Raw genomic sequence first — 22,966 nt, forward strand, 5'->3', positions numbered from 1 at the left:
TTTTTTGACATGGATTCTTATCCGGCCTTGTTTAGTATTTTTGCTTTAAAATGGTTAACGTAAGAAGTTGTTTTCTTTACACGAATTTTTCTTCTGATCTCTTTTTTTACATTGCATTTATGCCTTCCAGAATAATGAAGTCCCTTGTTCTTGACTTGATCAGTGTCAACGTGCAAAGAAATCCGAAACTCATTTTACGAAGGTTTGTTTTTGCAACTCAACGTTTCTGTTTACCAATGTTCATTTTTGTTTTTTTGTTACTTTTCTGTATGGGTGATGCACGGTTATTTAACCAGCGAGAGACCATCATTTTGCATCGAAGCGACATCAAGAGACGCAAATAGTGGACTTTTCTTCTGGAGTCACCACAGTTCGTTTGAAGTATATTTCTTTGACTCCGAATCTCAATTTTCAACTTCCTAGACAGCAAAACCCGTTATTTTTACATTGATTTAACGTCTGCAGACGTTGAATCAATGTATAACGACGGGTTTTGCTTTCTGCGTTGTCGAGTCATCCTCCGTTGGTTTATTTCTGCATGAGTCAACATTTAGTTTATTTTTTGTTCGCATGATCACTTGCCATTTTAACAGGAGTGATTCTGTAGCCGAGAGAATGTTGAGTAACTGGATGTACATTTGCCTCTATCCTTATCTGAGGGTACGTTGTCGTCTCATATTCCTTTACTCTTTGTTAAAAGTCATGTTTTTTACATCTTATTTCAAATTTTTTATTTTTTTGTACAGTTGTCTTGTTTTTTGTTTTTGTTAATTTTTGATGGAGTGGTTGCTTAGTGATGCAGCCTTCAGTGACACAGAGCACTGTTACAGAACAAAGCCGGAGGTCCCATCTTCCTCCTGCTGAAGGCGATTAAGCAGCAGGTATCCAAAGGTCCTTTGGATGCTGTCACTGGAAAGGCGCGCTATACTTTAAGCGATGATCGGCTGCTTCAGGAAGACGTGGAAAACGAAATTTTGGTAAACAAGATTTATGAACAAAATCTCATTAAACATCAGCGTTGCTGTTGCATTTTATTTTGCGTTTCTCGCTAAATGGATTGTGAATGAAAAAGGTATATTTTAATGATCACTCACTGTAATATCTTTTCAAGCAGTACTTGTAAAGAGTGATAAAATAAACGCTCTGAGTTGCGGTCTCTGGTTGTTGCCATTCGCTTCAAAAACTTGAATTACCAGGACTCACCACGATAAGGTTGGCAACTTGAGTCCCAGAATAGCTGCTGGTATCTCTTAACGTCTGTTCCGGTTACTCGATGGTATTAAAACTGGTGTTTTGTAGACAACAAATCACTTAAACTTGAGCAAAAGTAGAGGTAATAAAATACAGCAAGTAAAGTACAATACGGGACAAGCCACATTGTAGCGTCATGTTTCAGACTCTGTTCATAGCTCCCAACTCGAAAAGCGACGATGACGAAGGAGAACCAGTGATAGTGAAAGTGCTCAGTTGCGACTCCGTTGCGCAGGTAGGATATCGTCAACCTACGTTGAAATCACGTTATTGGTTTTAAGTGAAGTCCGATGACCAGAAGAAATTTCCAGAAGTCAAATATTTTGTTTTCATCTTTTTAATGATACTTGGCTTTCTCGAATGCCTGGCTGCTATTTATTTTCTTTTTTATAGTTTTGCTATAACTAATCAACTGTACATTGCATAATGACTTTTACTTAAATCTAAAGTTTGCTTATCGTTTAGTTTATGGATATTGCTTGAAACATTGAACGTTAATTCAGCTAATCTTTATATTTTAGCGTTTCGGAATTACCATACATTTTTCTTCCCTCCAGGTCAAAGAGAAAGTGATGGATGCAGTTTACAAACGAGTTTCTTTCTCACAGCGGCCGAAACCGGAACAGCTCGACATTGGTACGAACAAATTTACACTTAACTTAAGGTTGTACTTTCACAAAAGCCAACGTTTTTTTCGTTTTTGCAACAGCTTCTTCTTTTCAAAACGGTTTAATATCTCTTAATGTCAGTTTTTCGTAACAAAACGTACAATTTTGGTAACAGAATGGCGGCACGGACGCAGTGGCCACCTGGTTCTTCCCAACCAAGATTATTCCAGTGAGCCAGGTTCAAGATGGCGTCGTCTAATGACAATCATCGACTACAAAGTCGCCAACAATGCCACTCTCGCACTAATACCAAGACAGCAGGAGCAGGAAGGATCACAGGTAGGATTTCATTATTTTTCTGAAATTTTCTTTCTTGTTCTAAAGTAATTTCTACACGTGTATTCAGCCAGAAAACTGTTTTGACAAACTTGACTTTTTTCACTATTTTGTGCTCTGCATGGAACAAATCTTTTAAGGACCGTTTTTTCGCACTTGTGTTTTGATCAGTTGGAAGATAGAAAGTTTTAAACCGTTTTCATAAAGTAGCTTCAACCTTCGTGTTTATCTTTTAGGATATGTCCGTGTCCAACCGCAGCATAGACACCAGCCCTCTCTCTCCTATGCTGCCTGAAGATGGTACAACGAAGACTTATCATTTGGTGAGATTACTTCTTATGTTCTTAATGTAATAAAATCGAAACTTTTCACGGCCTTCAGTAGTTTTTGTATAATTTTTTTATGCGAAATGTAGAATAAAAAAGCGTTTACACTTACACGATAGAGATGGTTTTGCACTTTTTTATGGATTTGGTGCAAAAGATCCTTCTTTACTGTTTGTGTTGTTTTCCCAGTTGAAATACAATGACGACATAGAAGCAAAGCGGGAAAGCACCATACCACGTGACCGCCACAAGCACATTGCTGATCTTTATCTTCTGCGTCTTCTCAATATGAAGGTAAGCCAGATCGAACGAAGAGGACTTAACTTTATTTTTTCACCAGATGTGTTTAAGTCACGACCACGATTTAAATTAATTTGAAAACACGACAAATATCCTATTTTATGGAAGATTTCTTTAGTTGTTCCTTAATTATTCTCTTTGTATCATTTTTTCTCTTTTTCGTGTCCTCAAACTTCTTGACAAAGCAATATGATTTAAAAGGTAGTTTGTCGACGTGTATTTGATCTTTCTTTGAAATTCACCGCATCGATCTTTTCTTCTAGGGGATCCTACAAAACTACGTGGATGCTGTGTTCCAAGCGATTCTTGATAAATCGTTCATCCCGAGTCCCGTCAAGCACTTCTTCCACTTCCTGGACGACATCGCCTCCAAACATGGCATCACGGACACAGAGATATTACACATCTGGAAGACAAACAGGTCTGATGTTATAATTGCTTCGAGTCAACTTGTTGTCAATAATTTTTAGTTTGTGAAGCGTTTATCAAATATTATTGCAAATTTAATTAAAATTAAAAGTTAATTGTTACTGCTGTTCACGATCTTAGAAAATAGTATTTCATTTAATTCGCACCCATTTTTCAGTAAAATCGAGCTGATTTTGTTGTAAATTCGCACTCATTTTGCAGTAAATTCGCACTCATTTTGCAGTAAATTCGCACTCATTTTGCAGTAAATTCGCACTCATTTTGCAGTGAATTTGCACTCATTTTTCAGTAAATTTGCACCCACTTTGCAGTAAATTCAAAACCATATTGCAGTAAATTTGCACTCAGCAGAAAAATATATTTTGCTCTGAGGTGGTCAAGTAATTAATGAACTCTTAACTTCATAGCAAACCAACAGAAAACATCTTAAACCTAATGTGAACTTTCTGTGCCAGCTTGCTAGGTCGGTTTTGGGTGACGATCTTGAAGAATCCCGAGTCCGTCTTTGACGTTGAAAAGCCTGATTCGATATCATCGTCGATGGCTGTTATATCACAGACCTTCATCGACGCCTGCTCTGTCAACGAGCACAAGCCAACCAAGGTGAGCTTGGAAGGTGGATACCCAGACATCAAATCAATCGTTTTTTACATTGATTTTTACATACATTGTAATGTAAAAAACGACTTATTTGATGTGTGAGTGTCTTTTGCATTGTTACCATACAAGATTGTACAATGTACATTATGTAGTAATAGTAGTAGTCCAGTTTTAATCCGGTGATGTCCCCCTTACCGAGGGTGGCCTGATTCACATCCAAGTGCCGCGACCGCCTTCACACCCTGCCTCCACATCGATCAGTTCTCTCTTGTCAAGTCCACCTTGCTGCTTTCCTTCTCAAATTATGTAATTTGAAAAAAATTATTTTAATCAATGTTTTATTTAATGTAGTTTGTATAACGTTGAAACGTTCTATGTGCGACATTTAGTTAGACTCCGGTGTCTCCTTCCGGAGAAGTCACCTTGTTAAAATAGCAACAATTGAACTTTCAAACACTTGGATATTAAGGGGTGTACCAGCAAACATCTATAGGATTGGCCCATGATACAAGAGAAGGATCCCCAGAGGATACAAACTGATATGAATGAATCAACAAGTGAATAAAAAAATAACAGTTAACCTCTCAAGTACATGTAGCTCCACACAGAGTGAAATTTACATGCCTTTTGACTCTTTTTTATTTCTTTAAAAGTATTATTGACTCAAAAAGAATGTCTAAAAAGACATTACGAAAAGCAACTACGGACAAAGGCCAGTGTTTCGATCTTCCGATCTCTTCAGCGTAGTAAAGTTAAAGTAGAAAGTTGTCTTGAAGCGTTGAGCTATATTAATATTTATCTAGAATCTAATTTCTTGAATCTAATTTCTTGTATAGAATAAAATTAGAATCTAAAATTAGAATCTAATTTCTTGTATTTTAGATCCATCTCAGATGATTGTTTTGTCCTAGCTCAGTTGTAAATTCTTGTCTTTTTTTCTAGTTTTTATTTTTAACAAATGCCTGCCATTTCTTAGCACAAATTCTCTTAAAAAAATCACAACTTCAAATAGGCTGTAAAACTACGTTTCGCTGAGGTCCAAAACTAAAACTTAAATCCAGTCTCATTGTCTCACAACAATCACTCAAGTTTCAAATCATCATCTCAACCAACGCTTCAAGACAACTTTCTACTTTAACTTTACTACGCTGAAGAGATCGGAAGATCGAAACACTGGCCTTTGTCCGTAGTTGCTTTTCGTAATGTCTTTTTAGACATTCTTTTTGAGTCAATAATACTTTTAAAGAAATAAAAAAGAGTCAAAAGGCATGTAAATTTCACTCTGTGTGGAGCTACATGTACTTGAGAGGTTAACTGTTATTTTTTTATTCACTTGGATATTACTTTGCAAATTCATAGCGTCGAGTTTTGATTATTTGTAATCAACAATCGTCAACAATTACCTTGAGGATTGGGTATTTTATATTTTTGGATTTATAATCAAATACTGTATGTCTTCAGTTTCATGCGAAACAAGAACAGTGGTAGGCTATATCAACCTTTGATAATCCTGGACAATAATTGTGCATGTCCAATTTGTCCATCGTACAAAAGTGGCCACTCAAGTAAATCCATCCATCTCGTATTCAAAAATTACTTTTCGCGTTTTGATCTATTCTGGTTGCTTCTCAATTTACTTTTTGTTGTCATTGACTTGTTTTTTGCTGCAATCCACAGGACTCTCCTATAAACAAGCAACTTTACGCGAAAGAAATCCCCAATTACAAAAAGATGGTGCAGGAGTATTACAAGGTCGTAAAAGAACAGCCGGCGACCAGCGATCAGGACGTTAATGCCTACATCGCCGAAATTTCAAGGGTTTGTAATGTTATAAGTACTGGTCCCATTACAACATACGGCTCTTATTTTGCTTTGGTTCAGTATTTCCATTTGGATTTCTTTTTTTTTTATTGGATTTTTAAAAGGACTTTTTGCTGTCAAGTAGAAGCATTTTGGAATTCCGGACACTGTGTTACTGTAGGATTTACGAGCTCACTATCTGTTCATAAAAAGCTGCTTCAGCTCTAATACATCCGAGCTAGCACAGCTAGAGTACGACGAGAAGTAAAATATTATTCACAAACCATTCAACTACACGTTGTGTTTCATTGCCATCCTTTGTAATTTCAGGAGCATGGCTGCAAATTCGATGTTCCCGTAGCCTTGAAGGAGTTGTGGGGCTACCTCAACAAATATTATGAAGAGGTAGGTAGATAACTAGGCTAGTTAGTATAACCATTTAACCAGCTAACAAATCGGTTTTGTTTACATTGATTTAATGTTGAATCAGTGTAAAAAAGGTTGATTTAGTGACCGATTATGTAAGCTGGTAACTACGCCAAAAATAATTAAAATTGATCATGATCATCCGTTTGTCCCTTTTTCAGTAGATGAGACCTGGCGTTTGTCCCTGCTAGCAGGGGTCCGCCAGATTTTGCAGCCCTTTCGCCATGCTTCCCTGTTGTTAGGGTTGGTTCTGTCCAGGTTCCTTGCACTAATGTCGTCTCTCACCAACTCTAGCCATCTATTTTTGGTCTTTCCACTTTCTTTCCTGGACATAAATCTTCTTTGCCAACGTTCTACATGCCCATGCAAACGGTGCCTTCTAAGAAATTCAGATGCTTTCTACTTCTGTTATTTCTCGAATACTTTCATTTCTAATTCTATCCTTCAAGTTTTTTTTACATATATGCGAAGCATTCTCATTTCTGATTTTTCCAACCTGTTTAAATCTTCAATCCTCATGACCTATCCCTAAGCTCCGTAGCATATTGTACTTCTCACGCATACTTCATAAACAATATCTTTCATTTTCTGGGAAAGCACTCTTCCACGCAGAATCCCCAATACTTCCTTGAATTTTGTCCAACCAGCTTTTATTCTTGATATTATAGGATCTTGCACTTTCCCATCCATATGCAGGACATCTCCTAGGTAGCAGAACGTTTCAACCATTTCCAGTTTATCCCCATCTAGAGTGCATGTCTCTTCATGTTTTTCGTTTACCTTCACTTGACAACGTTTGCATTCAGTCTTTTATTCTTAAAAGATATTGATAGTATGCAGAGAAGATAATGCATTTTTTATGCTTGTTCTACGGTAGTGGTGTAGGCTATTTATTTTTACAATCTTTTTTACACTAACTAACAAATAACTAACTCTAACCTCGTAAGTTATTCCAGCCAGAAAATAACCTGCCCATTTTACATTGATTCAACGTCTATGAACGTTGAATCAATGTAAAAAGGTCAAGTTTTGCTACCTGGGATATACAACAAAAAATGGTTTTGTCAAAAGTTAAGGTGTGCCTAGAAAAATAATGATTGCAGTAGTCTACTTGACAACAACTTTTTCACTTGCTAAAAATACGCAATTTTTGCTTTCAGGTGAACGAGAGTTTGGAAAATGATGTCAACATATCTCCAGCCGTTATACAAAGGCTTCACCAGACCTACAATTTAATAGACAGTGCTCCAAATAACGGGGGTTAAAGTATCTGCCTTGGCCATGAGTATGCCGCTTGCCTGGCTTGTTTTGATCAAGGTTCTTTGACACTTAAATCTTAAAATTCGTATGAAAAGACCATCGTTGACTTTGAAGTGAATCAACATGGATGGCATCGCTCGGTGATGGATTTGTTTGCCGGCACGTTGTTTTATTGTTTTCATACGTTGAATAGACGCAAATGAGCTGCCCTGTCATGCTGGGACAGAAGCAAAGCCTACTACACTACTACAGTCATGCTTGAAGGCGCAGTTGATACATGTTTGGAATATGGAAATACTGACAGTGCATCTAGCAATAGCTTATGAAATATTTCCTTTGTTATAATCTTTGAGTTGAACCAACCCAGACAATAAAATCCAGCCCAACGTCTGCAGACGTTGAATCAGTGTAAAAATGACGGATTTTGCTGTCTGGGAACGGCGTGGAGTTGGACTAAACATACCCAACTCTTGCCATGTTTTTAAGGACTTTGCAGCTCTGGTAAGAATAATCAAATAATAATAACTTGCATTCCATTCAGTTGTAAGAACTTTGTTTTAATTTACGATCAGCGCTTTTATATAGCAAGTATTTACACTATTTCCGTAAAATACAGCTGATGAATGCTTGAGTTAAGCGAACTTTCTGTTTTTAATTTTTATTAAAAGAACTAATCAGTCTGACAATAAGCTATTCTTTCTTAATTAAATAAAATGATTAATTTTTACAGCTTTTGTTATCTGGTGTTTTTTTACGTTGTTTAGCTAAACGATTGTGTAAATTTATGCATTTTACTTTTGTGGTAAAGTGAATCGTGTTACGATATTGTTGTATTCAATAGTTTGTGTCTTAGTTTTAATTACGCCACGTTATAATGGTTACTTACCCTCAAACCCAAGCTCAATTTTTGCTTAAAGAAATTTCATAAAAGTAGCTTTAATGCTTTATGTTTAACGGTGAACCTTGTAAACGCAATTCACAATGCTGCACCTATTTGTCTGAATGCTGCACTCGTGTTTTCCGTTGTAAAGTTGGTACATATCGAGTAAGCTTTCAAATACCTTTCTAACTAAAATTATACTAAATTACCGTATCTTTCAAGTGAAATTAACTTGCTCGTATTCTGCAACCGAAAGTTACATATTGACAACATAGGTTTAGAGAAAATTTGCCCAACTGTACAAGTTATGTTCAACCTCATTTATAGAGCCAATCTTGTCCGCCAGTCTCTGCTAATCGTGGCTTTGCATGAGCAATTTTATGGAAGTATCGCCGAGTTATTTAACGTTCTTCGTTGATACAGCATCGGTCACATAATTCAAGCGAGCGTTTGACAATATAATGACCAAACTTGCACGATCAGTGTGTTTGTTTTTGGAACTCCTAGCTTCAGAAGTATAAAAAAATCAAACTCCAACGTACGACTTTAAAGTCAGTAGTACGACAGAAGGTTGGAGTTTTTGATTCTTCCGTCTTTCGACCAACTGGTCTCTGAACCACAGTCTATCTAGTTACTAGTGTTCTTTTAACATAAGCTTGCTGAGCTAGTGTTGAACTTTCACATATCTTGAAAGGAAAAAAAACTGTACTTTGTATTTTTCAATCTTGCAAATCAACAAAGCATGGTTTACCACGTCGTACGAGAATTAACAATTAATTAAAAAAATATCAAGAAATTATGTACACTGTGCCGTAAATAACGTTTAAAAATCCGTTCCATGCTGCTGCAACTAAAACTTCACACAAACAAACGTGGATGGGAAACTGCACGACGCTGAAAGAAAACACAAACCTCACCGAGTTGTCTATTGCACAGGCAAATTATAGCTTCACTGGAAAAGGAAACTCGCTAAAGTTACCCCCAACAAGACGTAGGCTGCAGTGAAAAAAAATGTAGCATGGGAAATTTTATATAGAAACCCTAGCCACTAGGACAGAAACACAGATCTATTTGAAGTTTAGGGAACTGTGAAGGTACATTGAAAGATTACAAACGGTAAGCAATTTACATCAGTAGTAAACTCAATTAGAATTCCAATAAATCTCATGTATAAAAAGCGATAGGCGACCAAAATAGGAAATTGAACGTGGAAATAGCAAATCAATTCAAAAGTACACGAGCAGATGATTAGTTTTGCAAAGTTTAATCAATTTCAGAATCGTCAATAACAGAACTATCTTCGGCCGCAGACAATGGCTTCACAGGGCTGCCAATGACTATTTCTGGACGATCAAGCACTTCAGGCGTGGTAGTGGTCTCGGTTCCAACCAGGGAAATACCACCAGAATGGCCGTTGAGAAGCTTGTCTGTACTGTCAGGCACATCTTCACCGTTGAGAGGGCCGTTGGCACAATATTCGTCTTCATCTTGTTCAAGATCGGCCGGATTTTTCTTTCTGTGCGCCCCTGAATTTTTGTTTTCACTGTTCTCTGACTTAACATCGCTTGGAAGCCGGCGTGGCTCGGAGGTTGAGAATTTGCCTGTTGGCGTGGAGCTTGGCAACACGCCGTTTGGTATCAGTGAGCTCGATGATGATGACATTGTAGGCTGCATTTGCCAGCTCGGTATAGCAGGTTGAATGGCCGGGCTGGCAGGAAATTGCTTTCTGCAAGGTGAAAGTAATCATTTTGTTCTAATCTATCTCGCATCAATCACACATAGTTTGAAAATCATAAAACCTGTCAGTTTACAAAAGTTTTCTTAGAAAGGCACTAGATCTAAAGGTGGATGGGAAGAGGAAACGCGGTCGTCCAAGAAGAACGTGGAAACAACAAGTGAAGGATGAATTAAAAAAAGTCGGACTGAAGGAGGAAGATGCAAGGGACAGGGTGAAATGGAGAAAGGGGATTAAAACAATTGCTGCGCGGAAACAATCGGCCACCCCCACTAGTGGGGAACAAACCGACGATGGATTATGATGATGATGTCAGTTTACAAAAAGCAACGTTTGAATAAAAGATTGAAGCAATTCTAAGCTTAATTAAACAACCGTGACTTTGTCCTGCGTCCAATTGTTGCAAAACCCATCAGTGCGGCGAAGGATAAAGCAACGCCTCACATCAACAAACTTACGCATTGAGCAAGAGTCCTTTGAGTGACGTTATGTCTCCACGCAATGTGCTGACGGCCTTTTCAGACGTGTCATCTTCAACCGCATCCTAGCAAATGTAAACTGGTTAAGTGAGCGTCAGATATCATACGTCTTTGGGGTTGCCCATTGACGTCGTCGAGGAGGGTTTGCAATCGACGCGTTATAGACATACCAAACCTATTGTGTGATAAAAATTACTGCTCGCAAGACAGCATTGGTTAAAATGACGCCAACTTTTGAACTGAACAGTGAACATCACCACCACAATGTACGTAGATCGGCTTCACGTCAAACATCAATGACTGAATTTCCATAAGTTGGAAGTGGTCATATTTTATTTGCAATTCCGTGTATAAATCTATGGAAGGTTTACTTTCTCCAGTTTACCCTATAATACATCGGCTTACCCTGTACAACTCCAAATTACTTGACATGCTCAGTATTTTGGTATTTTGTTCGGTGATTTGCTGTTGCAGTTTGCTCACTATGTCCTGCACTTTCTGCAAAAAGATATTAAGTTTTCTTAGATGTGCTGCTATAAGATACTTTCTGAAATGCAAACCGAAATTTTGGCCCAAAACGCATGCGTGTTGGACATAGCCGCACTAAAGTAAATTTAAGTCTTCTTTACAACATGAACCAACTACATGAGATTTGGCTACTTGAAAGATCAAGCAAGATGAACAGCAGTGATCACACATGGAGAATATAACAAAGCTGATGGTGTTTGAGTTGACAACCTTTCACTACTTTCTCACCACGGAATGACAGGCACATGCTCCTCCAACTATTAAACAGTGAGCAAATGAACATTGTTAAACATAGTTTTTCGTATAACAAACATATAAAAGTATCGCAACAGAGGATTTGGCAGTAGCAGTATTCACTCAAAAAACTATACATCTCCTAGGTAGCAGAACGTTTCAACCATTTCCAGTTTATCCCCATCTAGAGTGCATGTCTCTTCATGTTTTTCGTTTACCTTCACTTGACAACGTTTGCATTCAGTCTTTTATTCTTAAAAGATATTGATAGTATGCAGAGAAGATAATGCATTTTTTATGCTTGTTCTACGGTAGTGGTGTAGGCTATTTATTTTTACAATCTTTTTTACACTAACTAACAAATAACTAACTCTAACCTCGTAAGTTATTCCAGCCAGAAAATAACCTGCCCATTTTACATTGATTCAACGTCTATGAACGTTGAATCAATGTAAAAAGGTCAAGTTTTGCTACCTGGGATATACAACAAAAAATGGTTTTGTCAAAAGTTAAGGTGTGCCTAGAAAAATAATGATTGCAGTAGTCTACTTGACAACAACTTTTTCACTTGCTAAAAATACGCAATTTTTGCTTTCAGGTGAACGAGAGTTTGGAAAATGATGTCAACATATCTCCAGCCGTTATACAAAGGCTTCACCAGACCTACAATTTAATAGACAGTGCTCCAAATAACGGGGGTTAAAGTATCTGCCTTGGCCATGAGTATGCCGCTTGCCTGGCTTGTTTTGATCAAGGTTCTTTGACACTTAAATCTTAAAATTCGTATGAAAAGACCATCGTTGACTTTGAAGTGAATCAACATGGATGGCATCGCTCGGTGATGGATTTGTTTGCCGGCACGTTGTTTTATTGTTTTCATACGTTGAATAGACGCAAATGAGCTGCCCTGTCATGCTGGGACAGAAGCAAAGCCTACTACACTACTACAGTCATGCTTGAAGGCGCAGTTGATACATGTTTGGAATATGGAAATACTGACAGTGCATCTAGCAATAGCTTATGAAATATTTCCTTTGTTATAATCTTTGAGTTGAACCAACCCAGACAATAAAATCCAGCCCAACGTCTGCAGACGTTGAATCAGTGTAAAAATGACGGATTTTGCTGTCTGGGAACGGCGTGGAGTTGGACTAAACATACCCAACTCTTGCCATGTTTTTAAGGACTTTGCAGCTCTGGTAAGAATAATCAAATAATAATAACTTGCATTCCATTCAGTTGTAAGAACTTTGTTTTAATTTACGATCAGCGCTTTTATATAGCAAGTATTTACACTATTTCCGTAAAATACAGCTGATGAATGCTTGAGTTAAGCGAACTTTCTGTTTTTAATTTTTATTAAAAGAACTAATCAGTCTGACAATAAGCTATTCTTTCTTAATTAAATAAAATGATTAATTTTTACAGCTTTTGTTATCTGGTGTTTTTTTACGTTGTTTAGCTAAACGATTGTGTAAATTTATGCATTTTACTTTTGTGGTAAAGTGAATCGTGTTACGATATTGTTGTATTCAATAGTTTGTGTCTTAGTTTTAATTACGCCACGTTATAATGGTTACTTACCCTCAAACCCAAGCTCAATTTTTGCTTAAAGAAATTTCATAAAAGTAGCTTTAATGCTTTATGTTTAACGGTGAACCTTGTAAACGCAATTCACAATGCTGCACCTATTTGTCTGAATGCTGCACTCGTGTTTTCCGTTGTAAAGTTGGTACATATCGAGTAAGCTTTCAAATACCTTTCTAACTAAAATTATACTAAATTACCGTATCTTTCAAGTGAAATTAACTTGCTCGTATTCTGCAACCGAAAGTTACATATTGACAACATAGGTTTAGAGAAAATTTGCCCAACTGTACAAGTTATGTTCAACCTCATTTATAGAGCCAATCTTGTCCGCCAGTCTCTGCTAATCGTGGCTTTGCATGAGCAATTTTATGGAAGTATCGCCGAGTTATTTAACGTTCTTCGTTGATACAGCATCGGTCACATAATTCAAGCGAGCGTTTGACAATATAATGACCAAACTTGCACGATCAGTGTGTTTGTTTTTGGAACTCCTAGCTTCAGAAGTATAAAAAAATCAAACTCCAACGTACGACTTTAAAGTCAGTAGTACGACAGAAGGTTGGAGTTTTTGATTCTTCCGTCTTTCGACCAACTGGTCTCTGAACCACAGTCTATCTAGTTACTAGTGTTCTTTTAACATAAGCTTGCTGAGCTAGTGTTGAACTTTCACATATCTTGAAAGGAAAAAAAACTGTACTTTGTATTTTTCAATCTTGCAAATCAACAAAGCATGGTTTACCACGTCGTACGAGAATTAACAATTAATTAAAAAAATATCAAGAAATTATGTACACTGTGCCGTAAATAACGTTTAAAAATCCGTTCCATGCTGCTGCAACTAAAACTTCACACAAACAAACGTGGATGGGAAACTGCACGACGCTGAAAGAAAACACAAACCTCACCGAGTTGTCTATTGCACAGGCAAATTATAGCTTCACTGGAAAAGGAAACTCGCTAAAGTTACCCCCAACAAGACGTAGGCTGCAGTGAAAAAAAATGTAGCATGGGAAATTTTATATAGAAACCCTAGCCACTAGGACAGAAACACAGATCTATTTGAAGTTTAGGGAACTGTGAAGGTACATTGAAAGATTACAAACGGTAAGCAATTTACATCAGTAGTAAACTCAATTAGAATTCCAATAAATCTCATGTATAAAAAGCGATAGGCGACCAAAATAGGAAATTGAACGTGGAAATAGCAAATCAATTCAAAAGTACACGAGCAGATGATTAGTTTTGCAAAGTTTAATCAATTTCAGAATCGTCAATAACAGAACTATCTTCGGCCGCAGACAATGGCTTCACAGGGCTGCCAATGACTATTTCTGGACGATCAAGCACTTCAGGCGTGGTAGTGGTCTCGGTTCCAACCAGGGAAATACCACCAGAATGGCCGTTGAGAAGCTTGTCTGTACTGTCAGGCACATCTTCACCGTTGAGAGGGCCGTTGGCACAATATTCGTCTTCATCTTGTTCAAGATCGGCCGGATTTTTCTTTCTGTGCGCCCCTGAATTTTTGTTTTCACTGTTCTCTGACTTAACATCGCTTGGAAGCCGGCGTGGCTCGGAGGTTGAGAATTTGCCTGTTGGCGTGGAGCTTGGCAACACGCCGTTTGGTATCAGTGAGCTCGATGATGATGACATTGTAGGCTGCATTTGCCAGCTCGGTATAGCAGGTTGAATGGCCGGGCTGGCAGGAAATTGCTTTCTGCAAGGTGAAAGTAATCATTTTGTTCTAATCTATCTCGCATCAATCACACATAGTTTGAAAATCATAAAACCTGTCAGTTTACAAAAGTTTTCTTAGAAAGGCACTAGATCTAAAGGTGGATGGGAAGAGGAAACGCGGTCGTCCAAGAAGAACGTGGAAACAACAAGTGAAGGATGAATTAAAAAAAGTCGGACTGAAGGAGGAAGATGCAAGGGACAGGGTGAAATGGAGAAAGGGGATTAAAACAATTGCTGCGCGGAAACAATCGGCCACCCCCACTAGTGGGGAACAAACCGACGATGGATTATGATGATGATGTCAGTTTACAAAAAGCAACGTTTGAATAAAAGATTGAAGCAATTCTAAGCTTAATTAAACAACCGTGACTTTGTCCTGCGTCCAATTGTTGCAAAACCCATCAGTGCGGCGAAGGATAAAGCAACGCCTCACATCAACAAACTTACGCATTGAGCAAGAGTCCTTTGAGTGACGTTATGTCTCCACGCAATGTGCTGACGGCCTTTTCAGACGTGTCATCTTCAACCGCATCCTAGCAAATGTAAACTGGTTAAGTGAGCGTCAGATATCATACGTCTTTGGGGTTGCCCATTGACGTCGTCGAGGAGGGTTTGCAATCGACGCGTTATAGACATACCAAACCTATTGTGTGATAAAAATTACTGCTCGCAAGACAGCATTGGTTAAAATGACGCCAACTTTTGAACTGAACAGTGAACATCACCACCACAATGTACGTAGATCGGCTTCACGTCAAACATCAATGACTGAATTTCCATAAGTTGGAAGTGGTCATATTTTATTTGCAATTCCGTGTATAAATCTATGGAAGGTTTACTTTCTCCAGTTTACCCTATAATACATCGGCTTACCCTGTACAACTCCAAATTACTTGACATGCTCAGTATTTTGGTATTTTGTTCGGTGATTTGCTGTTGCAGTTTGCTCACTATGTCCTGCACTTTCTGCAAAAAGATATTAAGTTTTCTTAGATGTGCTGCTATAAGATACTTTCTGAAATGCAAACCGAAATTTTGGCCCAAAACGCATGCGTGTTGGACATAGCCGCACTAAAGTAAATTTAAGTCTTCTTTACAACATGAACCAACTACATGAGATTTGGCTACTTGAAAGATCAAGCAAGATGAACAGCAGTGATCACACATGGAGAATATAACAAAGCTGATGGTGTTTGAGTTGACAACCTTTCACTACTTTCTCACCACGGAATGACAGGCACATGCTCCTCCAACTATTAAACAGTGAGCAAATGAACATTGTTAAACATAGTTTTTCGTATAACAAACATATAAAAGTATCGCAACAGAGGATTTGGCAGTAGCAGTATTCACTCAAAAAACTATAAATTGGACATTTTTGGCTTCCATGTAGGCTTTTTCAGCAATTCTAGAAAATGTCCATTCCAGTGCCACAAGAAGTGAAGTAATGAATCTAACCTGCAAACTTGCTGTAACTTCAGTATTTATTTTAGAGACATCTTTCTGCATTTTATCCCATTTCTTATCTTCTTCTGATTGCCGTTTCAAGAAGAATGGTTCAATGAATTTCTGAAAACAATGTAAAAGGTTCAGAACAAAAATTTGTAATGTCTTTACTCAATTATCACTGAGCAGCTTAACTTTACATACTTATGGTGGTTATTGGTTATGTTTAATATATCTCAAAGGATGGTGTTATAAGTGGTTATTAAATAATGAAACAAACAAATGTATTACAAAAAATCAAAAATAGAAAACTACAAAAGTGTATCGAATATCAATTTTATTCATTGGATAAGATCATTAATAACAGAATTAGAGAAAGAAATGCTTAACAATAAAAATTGCAAAAGAAAAACCACAAAAGTGTCTCAGTGGTTTTGCAGAAAACGTTTTCCTTAGCTGAAGTATTCTTGATGATTGAAATCAAGGTGTTTATGAACCGTTTTATTTCCACAACGAAGCCATAGGTGTTGCAGCATAAATCTGAAAGGATCTTTATTACCTTGTATAATGAGTATAACCCATAAGCAATTCCTGCGACTAAGACGGCAAGAGATGAATATTCCCGTATCCGAACCCATCCTGAAACTACACAAGACAAACATCACAAACACACAGAATTAATGGGTTGCCTAAATTTCATGTTGTTCATAATTAATTCATATACCTGGAAGTGGTTGAATCGGAATAGGTTGGTGTGGTGATATTGATAAGTGGTTTTCAACTACAGGAGTTACAGTGGAAACACCAGCCAACTCCACAGCTCTATCAATTTCAGCATCTGTTAAACCTTAAAACAATTTCAAGCATATAAACAAGAATTTTAGAATGTCCAAGTGAATAGGAATAGGAACTTGTTAATAAAGAGCAACAAATCATTTTTATGTAGATATATATAATAAATCAATGTTGTACTTAATAAGCTATAAACACGGCAGTGCATAAACTTCTTTTGGTAATTTGTCATGTCTTGTCAGATGTTGAAGCAATTAAACATCAAACCAGTGGCTAAATAATCACTGTCACATAAAGTCACGCAGGCAGTTTAGAAGCTATCAAAGCAAAGCAATAAACAGATATAAAATAGTTAAATTTACAACAATTGTGCATTCACCTTGAACTGTTGCTGTTTATCAACACTTTTGTAAACATTTAGCATTAATGCAAGCTGGCATTGTCATGGTTAAATAGGCTAGTGTTGTGTTTTGGCTTAATTATTATAACCATCGTTGCAATTCATTAATACTTATGTGCTTGGCATAAACTAAATTAACTAACTCACAACAGACAAAACAAAAAGTTACGGTATATCTCTCTTTGTGGCATAGGCTCATTATAGTTTTCAATTTTGCAGGTAATGGTATTCTTATAAATATATATTTTTTGTTGCTCTTACGGATTAGTGATTATAATGTATATTTTTCTTCAAATAAAAACAAACTAAAGTAATCCACAAACCTTTCTTTTTCAGAAAGTTTTTCTTCTGTTCCAGTGGACTAGATTGAACTTTAGGGTTTTGAAGAAACTTTACAGCAGTGTGGACTAAGTCATTACGAGAATCGTTTTGTTCCAAGACTGGAACACTTGTTGGAATTTCGGTATTTTCAGCAGACATTTGAATAATATTCCACAAGCAAATGTTAACCGTCCTCTGCTTTGCTCAGCGCTTGTCAGTTGTCACTACTCACTCCTAGTCCTGAATCTTGATTAATCTAGCTAAGGTACGGTCCCACGAATTACCCATAAGTACCCATAAGCACCATAAGTACCCATAAGCCCCATAAGTCGCGTCGAATTACCCATAAGTACCCATAAGTCGCGTCGAATTACCCATACGCCCCATAAGTCGCGTCGAATTACCCATAAGCCCCATAAGTCGCGTCGAATTACCCATAAGCCCCGTAAGTCGCGTCGAATTACCCATAAGCCCCATAAGTCGCGTCGAATTACCCATAGGCACCATAAGTAGCATTGAATTACCTAGAAGTAACGTCGAATTACCCATAAGCCTGTATAGTGTAGAGTGTAGTCTATAGCCGTCTAGAAGCCTAGTAGTCGGTTGCATAGCCGAGTGGTGAGGAGCACTGGCTGGGCGTTCCAAAATATAGTTCGACACCGCTCAAGAGCAGGACACTTGAAGGCATGCCTAAAGGTGGACACAAAGATTGGCTTCGTTGCCTTCCCGTCCGCTTATGTGTAATCTGCAGTTTGCTGCAGCAGATGGAGTGTTTTGTCCGATAAAACACCTTAACATTGGACAATTTTCCCTATGAACCAGGTGACTGCAGCATGGCAATCGTTCTCGCACTCAGCCAAAGACTTAATTCTTGCTTTAAACTTGATAATTAAAGAAAAAAAAGAATAATGGCAAGGGTGGGAATCAAACCCGTGTCACCAAATTCAATAGCCTTTGCCTTAACCACTCAGCCACGCAAGAGCTCGTGAAATCTTCGCTTAATTTGTTTATATCGGTAATGTTTCGAGAACGCTCACAATATTATCAGTTTAGTTTGTTTTTATTTCTGACCATCACAACGAAAAAACAATACACGACAAACTTAGCACAGATCTATAAAAGGTAGAAGCGACAAAACGCGGACGTTATAACGTGCACAATACCAAAGCCTGCAGATTACATATACGCTGACATGAGGCGTAAGTAATTCCACGTTGCTTATGGGTAATTCGACGCGACTTATGGGGCATTTGGGTAATTCGACGCGACTTACGGGGCTTATGGGTAATTCGACGCGACTTATGGGGCTTATGGGTAATTCGACTCGCGTCGAATTACCCATAAGTCGCGTCGAATTACCCATAAGCAACGTGGAATTACTTACGCCTTCATGTCAGCGTATATGCAATCTGCAAGTCGCTGTTGCGACTTGCGATCGTGTCACTTAAACTGATTGTCCTGCTTTGGTATCATGCACGTTATAACGTCCGCGTTTTGTCGCTTCTACCTTTTATAGACCTCTGCTAAGTTTGTCGTATATTGTTTTTTCGTTGTGATGGTCAGAAATAAAAACAAACTAAACTGATAATATTGTGAACGTTCTCGAAACATTACCCATATAAACCAAATTAAGCGAAGATTTCACGAGCTCTTGCGTGGCTGAGTGGTTAAGGCAAAGGCTATTGAATTTGGTGACACGGGTTTGATTCCCCCCCTTGCCAATATTCTTTTTTTCTTTAATTATCAAGTTCAAAGCAAGAATTAAGTCTCTAGCTGAGTGCGAGAACGATTGCTATGCTGCAGTCACCTGGTTCATAGGTCTATAAAAGGTAGAAGCGACAAAACGCGGACGTTATAACGTGCATGATACCAAAGCAGGACAATCAGTTTAAGACAAACAAACAAACAAGTGACACGATCGCAAGTCGCAACAGCGACTTGCAGATTACATATACGCTGACATGAAAGCGTAAGTAATTCTACGTTGCTTATGGGTAATTCGACGCGACTTATGGGTAATTCGACGCGAGTCGAATTACCCAAATGCCCCATAAGTAGGGTTGCCAGATATTTTTCATCAAAATAATGAACATTTTGAAAGCGCGTGACCGCATCCTCAATGTTCTCAAAGCAGTGGCGTAGCCAGGAATTGTGAAAGCGGGAGGGGTTGACGGCCGGCGGGCGAGGCCCGACGGCGTCTTCGCCAAAGGCGACACCCAGTGGCGGGGGGTCTGGGGGGCCTCTCCCAGAAAATTTTGAAAAATGACTTTGAATTTGGTGCATTCTGAGAGCATTTTCAACCAAAATGTGGGTATAAATATTCCTGTAAAATGGTGCTGTCTGGTGGCATAGCAAAAGGATAAGATCATTATTTCTTGGGCATTTTTCGATAATAGAGCTATGTCTCTATGTTTTCTTGTTGCTAATTCCCAGCTGAGATATTTAAGTGTTTGGTATTGGCAAAACTCGCTCTTTTAATGCAGTTTCGGTTAAAATTAGGCAAACTTTGTTTTGAGGCATAGAGACTGAAAGCATCATTCTCAATATGTCACACGCGTGACAAAGGGGGGGGGGGTAGTAACCCCCAAAACACTCCCCCTTGGCTACGCCACTGCGCTCATCTGTCCATATGTTACCCATAACACTGAAAATTCTCTCAACATTGGCATTATATACAGGGATAGACATTGTATACTGGACAAATTTTAACAATTTAGGTACAGTTTCTTTCTGAAAGAAGTTAGTCCACTTTTCCAGCGATGATCTTAATTCTTAACTTATTAGCCACATCACACATGATTGAGTAGCTGGCCTACACACTCTATAAACAAACAGTTAAATGGCCAAACTTCTAGGCTGTTAGTTGCTCAGGCTAGTGGCTTTCAGTTTGTCAGCTACCTTGGCTGTACAGTGTACACTCCACTGTTGGACTTCGTGCTGGCCAAGCCTGGCTTTGGCGAAATTACACTGGGGTAGCATATTAGGGGTTTTTCCTCAAAGCACCAGACTCATGTGCTTTTACTTTCTAAGCAGCAGAAGTGTATAGTCACTGGTTAATCCATGGCTATTGGCTAAAATATATTGACAGAATTGTAGACAAAAATTAATTGTCAAAATAGTGAACATGTTCACTATCACTATTAGCAAAATAGTTTACAGTGAACATTTTCTTAAAATAGTGATTTGTTCACTAAAATAGTGAACATCTGGCAACCCTACCCATAAGTCGCGTCGAATTACCCATAAGCAACGTGGAATTACTTACGCCTCATGTCAGCGTATATGTCATCTGCAGGCTTTGGTATTGTGCACGTTATAACGTCCGCGTTTTGTCGCTTCTACCTTTTATAGATCTGTGCTAAGTTTGTCGTGTATTGTTTTTTCGTTGTGATGGTCAGAAATAAAAACAAACTAAACTGATAATATTGTGAGCGTTCTCGAAACATTACCAATATAAACAAATTAAGCGAAGATTTCATGAGCTCTTGCGTGGCTGAGTGGTTAAGGCAAAGGTTATTGAATTTGGTGACACGGGTTTGATTCCCACCCTTGCCATTATTCTTTTTTTTCTTTATTATCAAGTTCAAAGCAAGAATTAAGTCTCTAGCTGAGTGCGAGAACGATTGCTATGCTGCAGTCCCCTGGTTCATAGGGAAAATTGTCCAATGTTAAGGTGTTTTATCGGACAAAACACTCCATCTGCTGCAGCAAACTGCAGATTACACATAAGCGGACGGGAAGGCAACGAAGCCAATCTTCGTGTCCACCTTTAGGCATGCCTTCAAGTGTCCTGCTCTTGAGCGGTGTCGAACTATATTTTGGAACGTCCAGCCAGTGCTCCTCACCACTCGGCTATGCAGCCGACTACTAGGCTTCTAGACGGCTATAGACTACACTCTACACTATACAGGCTTATGGGTAATTCGACGTTACTTCTATGTAATTCAATGCTACTTATGGTGCCTATGGGTAATTCGACGCGACTTATGGGGCTTATGGGTAATTCGACGCGACTTACGGGGCTTATGGGTAATTCGACGCGACTTATGGGGCTTATGGGTAATTCGACGCGACTTATGGGGCTTATGGGTAATTCGACGCTACTTATGGGGCTTATGGGTAATTCGACGCGACTTATGGGGCTTATGGGTAATTCGACGCGACTTATGGGTAATTCGACGCGACTTATGGTGCTTATGGGTACTTATGGGTACTTATGGGGCTTATGGGTAATTCGTGGGACCCCTAAGGTAAGGTCTTAACAAAACAAATTACGTCAAAAGTTAGCACAGACTATTAGAAATGAACATACATGGGGTGAAAAGTAAAAAGAAAGCACAATACAGAACAAAAAAGGAGGCCTACGGTAGGGCTACCATCAATCAATCAATGTTTTATTTGTCAGGAACATAGGTACATGTTTGAAATATGCAAGCAATATACAGAATGCAAAAGTTACACAAGTTCCCATACCGACAGGGAGACAACGAGACGACCATACGGTCTACTAGTCAAATTGCCACCCTACGGAAATGACGATTTTGCGATTTAAAATAAGCTTACAAGAGAAAAATAAAATAAAACGTTAAAACGTTCCCACGCTTCAATATACGCACCAAAAAAAACATATTTAAGATAACCATACGTCCTCTTTTAAGAGATTTTGTTATCTTTTTTTTAAGAAAAATAAATGATTCTTTGAGGACACTCAAAAATGCTCAAATGTCCTGTTTTTTGGGGGGAAAATTTGGGATTTTGAATTTTCTTGCTAATATTTTCTGAGTTTAATCTATCCCTAGTTGAATCGCTCATAGATCAGAGCCACTCATAGATAGCCACTTTTATTATTGAACTTTGAAAATAAAGTAAAGAGATAATTAATTAAACTACCATTCAACGTTTTATAGGCAGAGAAAACTTTTTCTCGAACCGTAGAAAATTTCATTATCAGATCACCGCTTCAATGCGTGATGGAAATCTACAGATAAATCTGCATCAGGCATTGCAGAGTGCAAAAAACAGTGTTGCAGAACGCGTTTTCGAATATTAAATTCTCATCAGTGCAACTACGTTTATGAACGCAATAACAACGGTTAAATTTAAACTCAATACAATACATTACAAACATTATAAGGACATATTCTCAGTGTTCAATTGAATATTAATAAATCCAGAGACATCAGAAAATCACTTCCCGCATGCAATTCCAGACCGACATTACTCGCTTAAGGTGTTTTTTGTTAAAACAAACTTAATGTTCAAAGCAAAAAAAGCCATCACAATGAACATCTACCGAAGTATACTAATTTACATTACTTAGATAAGCACTGAAAATTAATAGACGGTATTGTTATTAATATCAATTCAATATGATTTCAGTGATTATAATACAATGTAATACAGTAGCGTATCCAATTAATTAGCGACGACCTTTTAAAGTACACGTTAATTCGAACAGAAATAAGAATTTATCAAAAGTCTCAGTCATTTT

The 22,966-nt window shown here is 38.0% G+C and overlaps 3 protein-coding genes across 3 annotated transcripts in view; 1 reads left to right on the forward strand and 2 right to left on the reverse strand.

The window, feature by feature from the left end:
• The window catches only part of LOC145767099 (plexin-B2-like), a 40,018-nt gene extending 31,331 nt beyond the window's left edge, over window positions 1-8,687 (forward strand). The window contains exons 29-41 of the mRNA XM_082578853.1: window positions 131-202; window positions 594-660; window positions 831-977; window positions 1,397-1,486; window positions 1,809-1,887; window positions 2,035-2,198; window positions 2,432-2,518; window positions 2,711-2,815; window positions 3,085-3,242; window positions 3,706-3,853; window positions 5,528-5,668; window positions 5,981-6,055; window positions 7,237-8,687. Coding sequence (XP_082434979.1) covers window positions 131-202; window positions 594-660; window positions 831-977; window positions 1,397-1,486; window positions 1,809-1,887; window positions 2,035-2,198; window positions 2,432-2,518; window positions 2,711-2,815; window positions 3,085-3,242; window positions 3,706-3,853; window positions 5,528-5,668; window positions 5,981-6,055; window positions 7,237-7,341 — 1,438 coding nt within the window. The 3' untranslated portion in view covers window positions 7,342-8,687. The remainder of the gene's footprint in view (window positions 1-130; window positions 203-593; window positions 661-830; window positions 978-1,396; window positions 1,487-1,808; window positions 1,888-2,034; window positions 2,199-2,431; window positions 2,519-2,710; window positions 2,816-3,084; window positions 3,243-3,705; window positions 3,854-5,527; window positions 5,669-5,980; window positions 6,056-7,236) is intronic.
• A 216-nt stretch (window positions 8,688-8,903) lies between these two features.
• Window positions 8,904-10,924, reverse strand: LOC145767400 (uncharacterized). Its single transcript, XM_082579217.1, has 3 exons — window positions 10,836-10,924; window positions 10,410-10,495; window positions 8,904-9,942 (listed from the first exon to the last, which is right to left on the reverse strand). The coding sequence occupies exons 1-3, from the start codon at window positions 10,860-10,862 to the stop codon at window positions 9,480-9,482; spliced, it is 576 nt and encodes a 191-aa protein (XP_082435343.1). The 5' UTR covers window positions 10,863-10,924; the 3' UTR covers window positions 8,904-9,479.
• A 2,533-nt stretch (window positions 10,925-13,457) lies between these two features.
• Window positions 13,458-17,772, reverse strand: LOC145767251 (peroxisomal membrane protein PEX14-like). Its single transcript, XM_082579040.1, has 7 exons — window positions 17,478-17,772; window positions 16,687-16,809; window positions 16,522-16,607; window positions 15,975-16,085; window positions 15,390-15,482; window positions 14,964-15,049; window positions 13,458-14,496 (listed from the first exon to the last, which is right to left on the reverse strand). Exons 1-7 carry the CDS (start codon window positions 17,632-17,634, stop codon window positions 14,034-14,036), a joined length of 1,119 nt encoding a protein of 372 aa, XP_082435166.1. The 5' UTR covers window positions 17,635-17,772; the 3' UTR covers window positions 13,458-14,033.
• Between the last annotated feature and the right edge of the window lie 5,194 nt (window positions 17,773-22,966).

The sequence above is a fragment of the Aplidium turbinatum genome, chromosome 3 (assembly GCF_918807975.1).
Source record: "Aplidium turbinatum chromosome 3, kaAplTurb1.1, whole genome shotgun sequence".
Taxonomy (NCBI): Eukaryota; Metazoa; Chordata; class Ascidiacea; order Aplousobranchia; family Polyclinidae; genus Aplidium; species Aplidium turbinatum.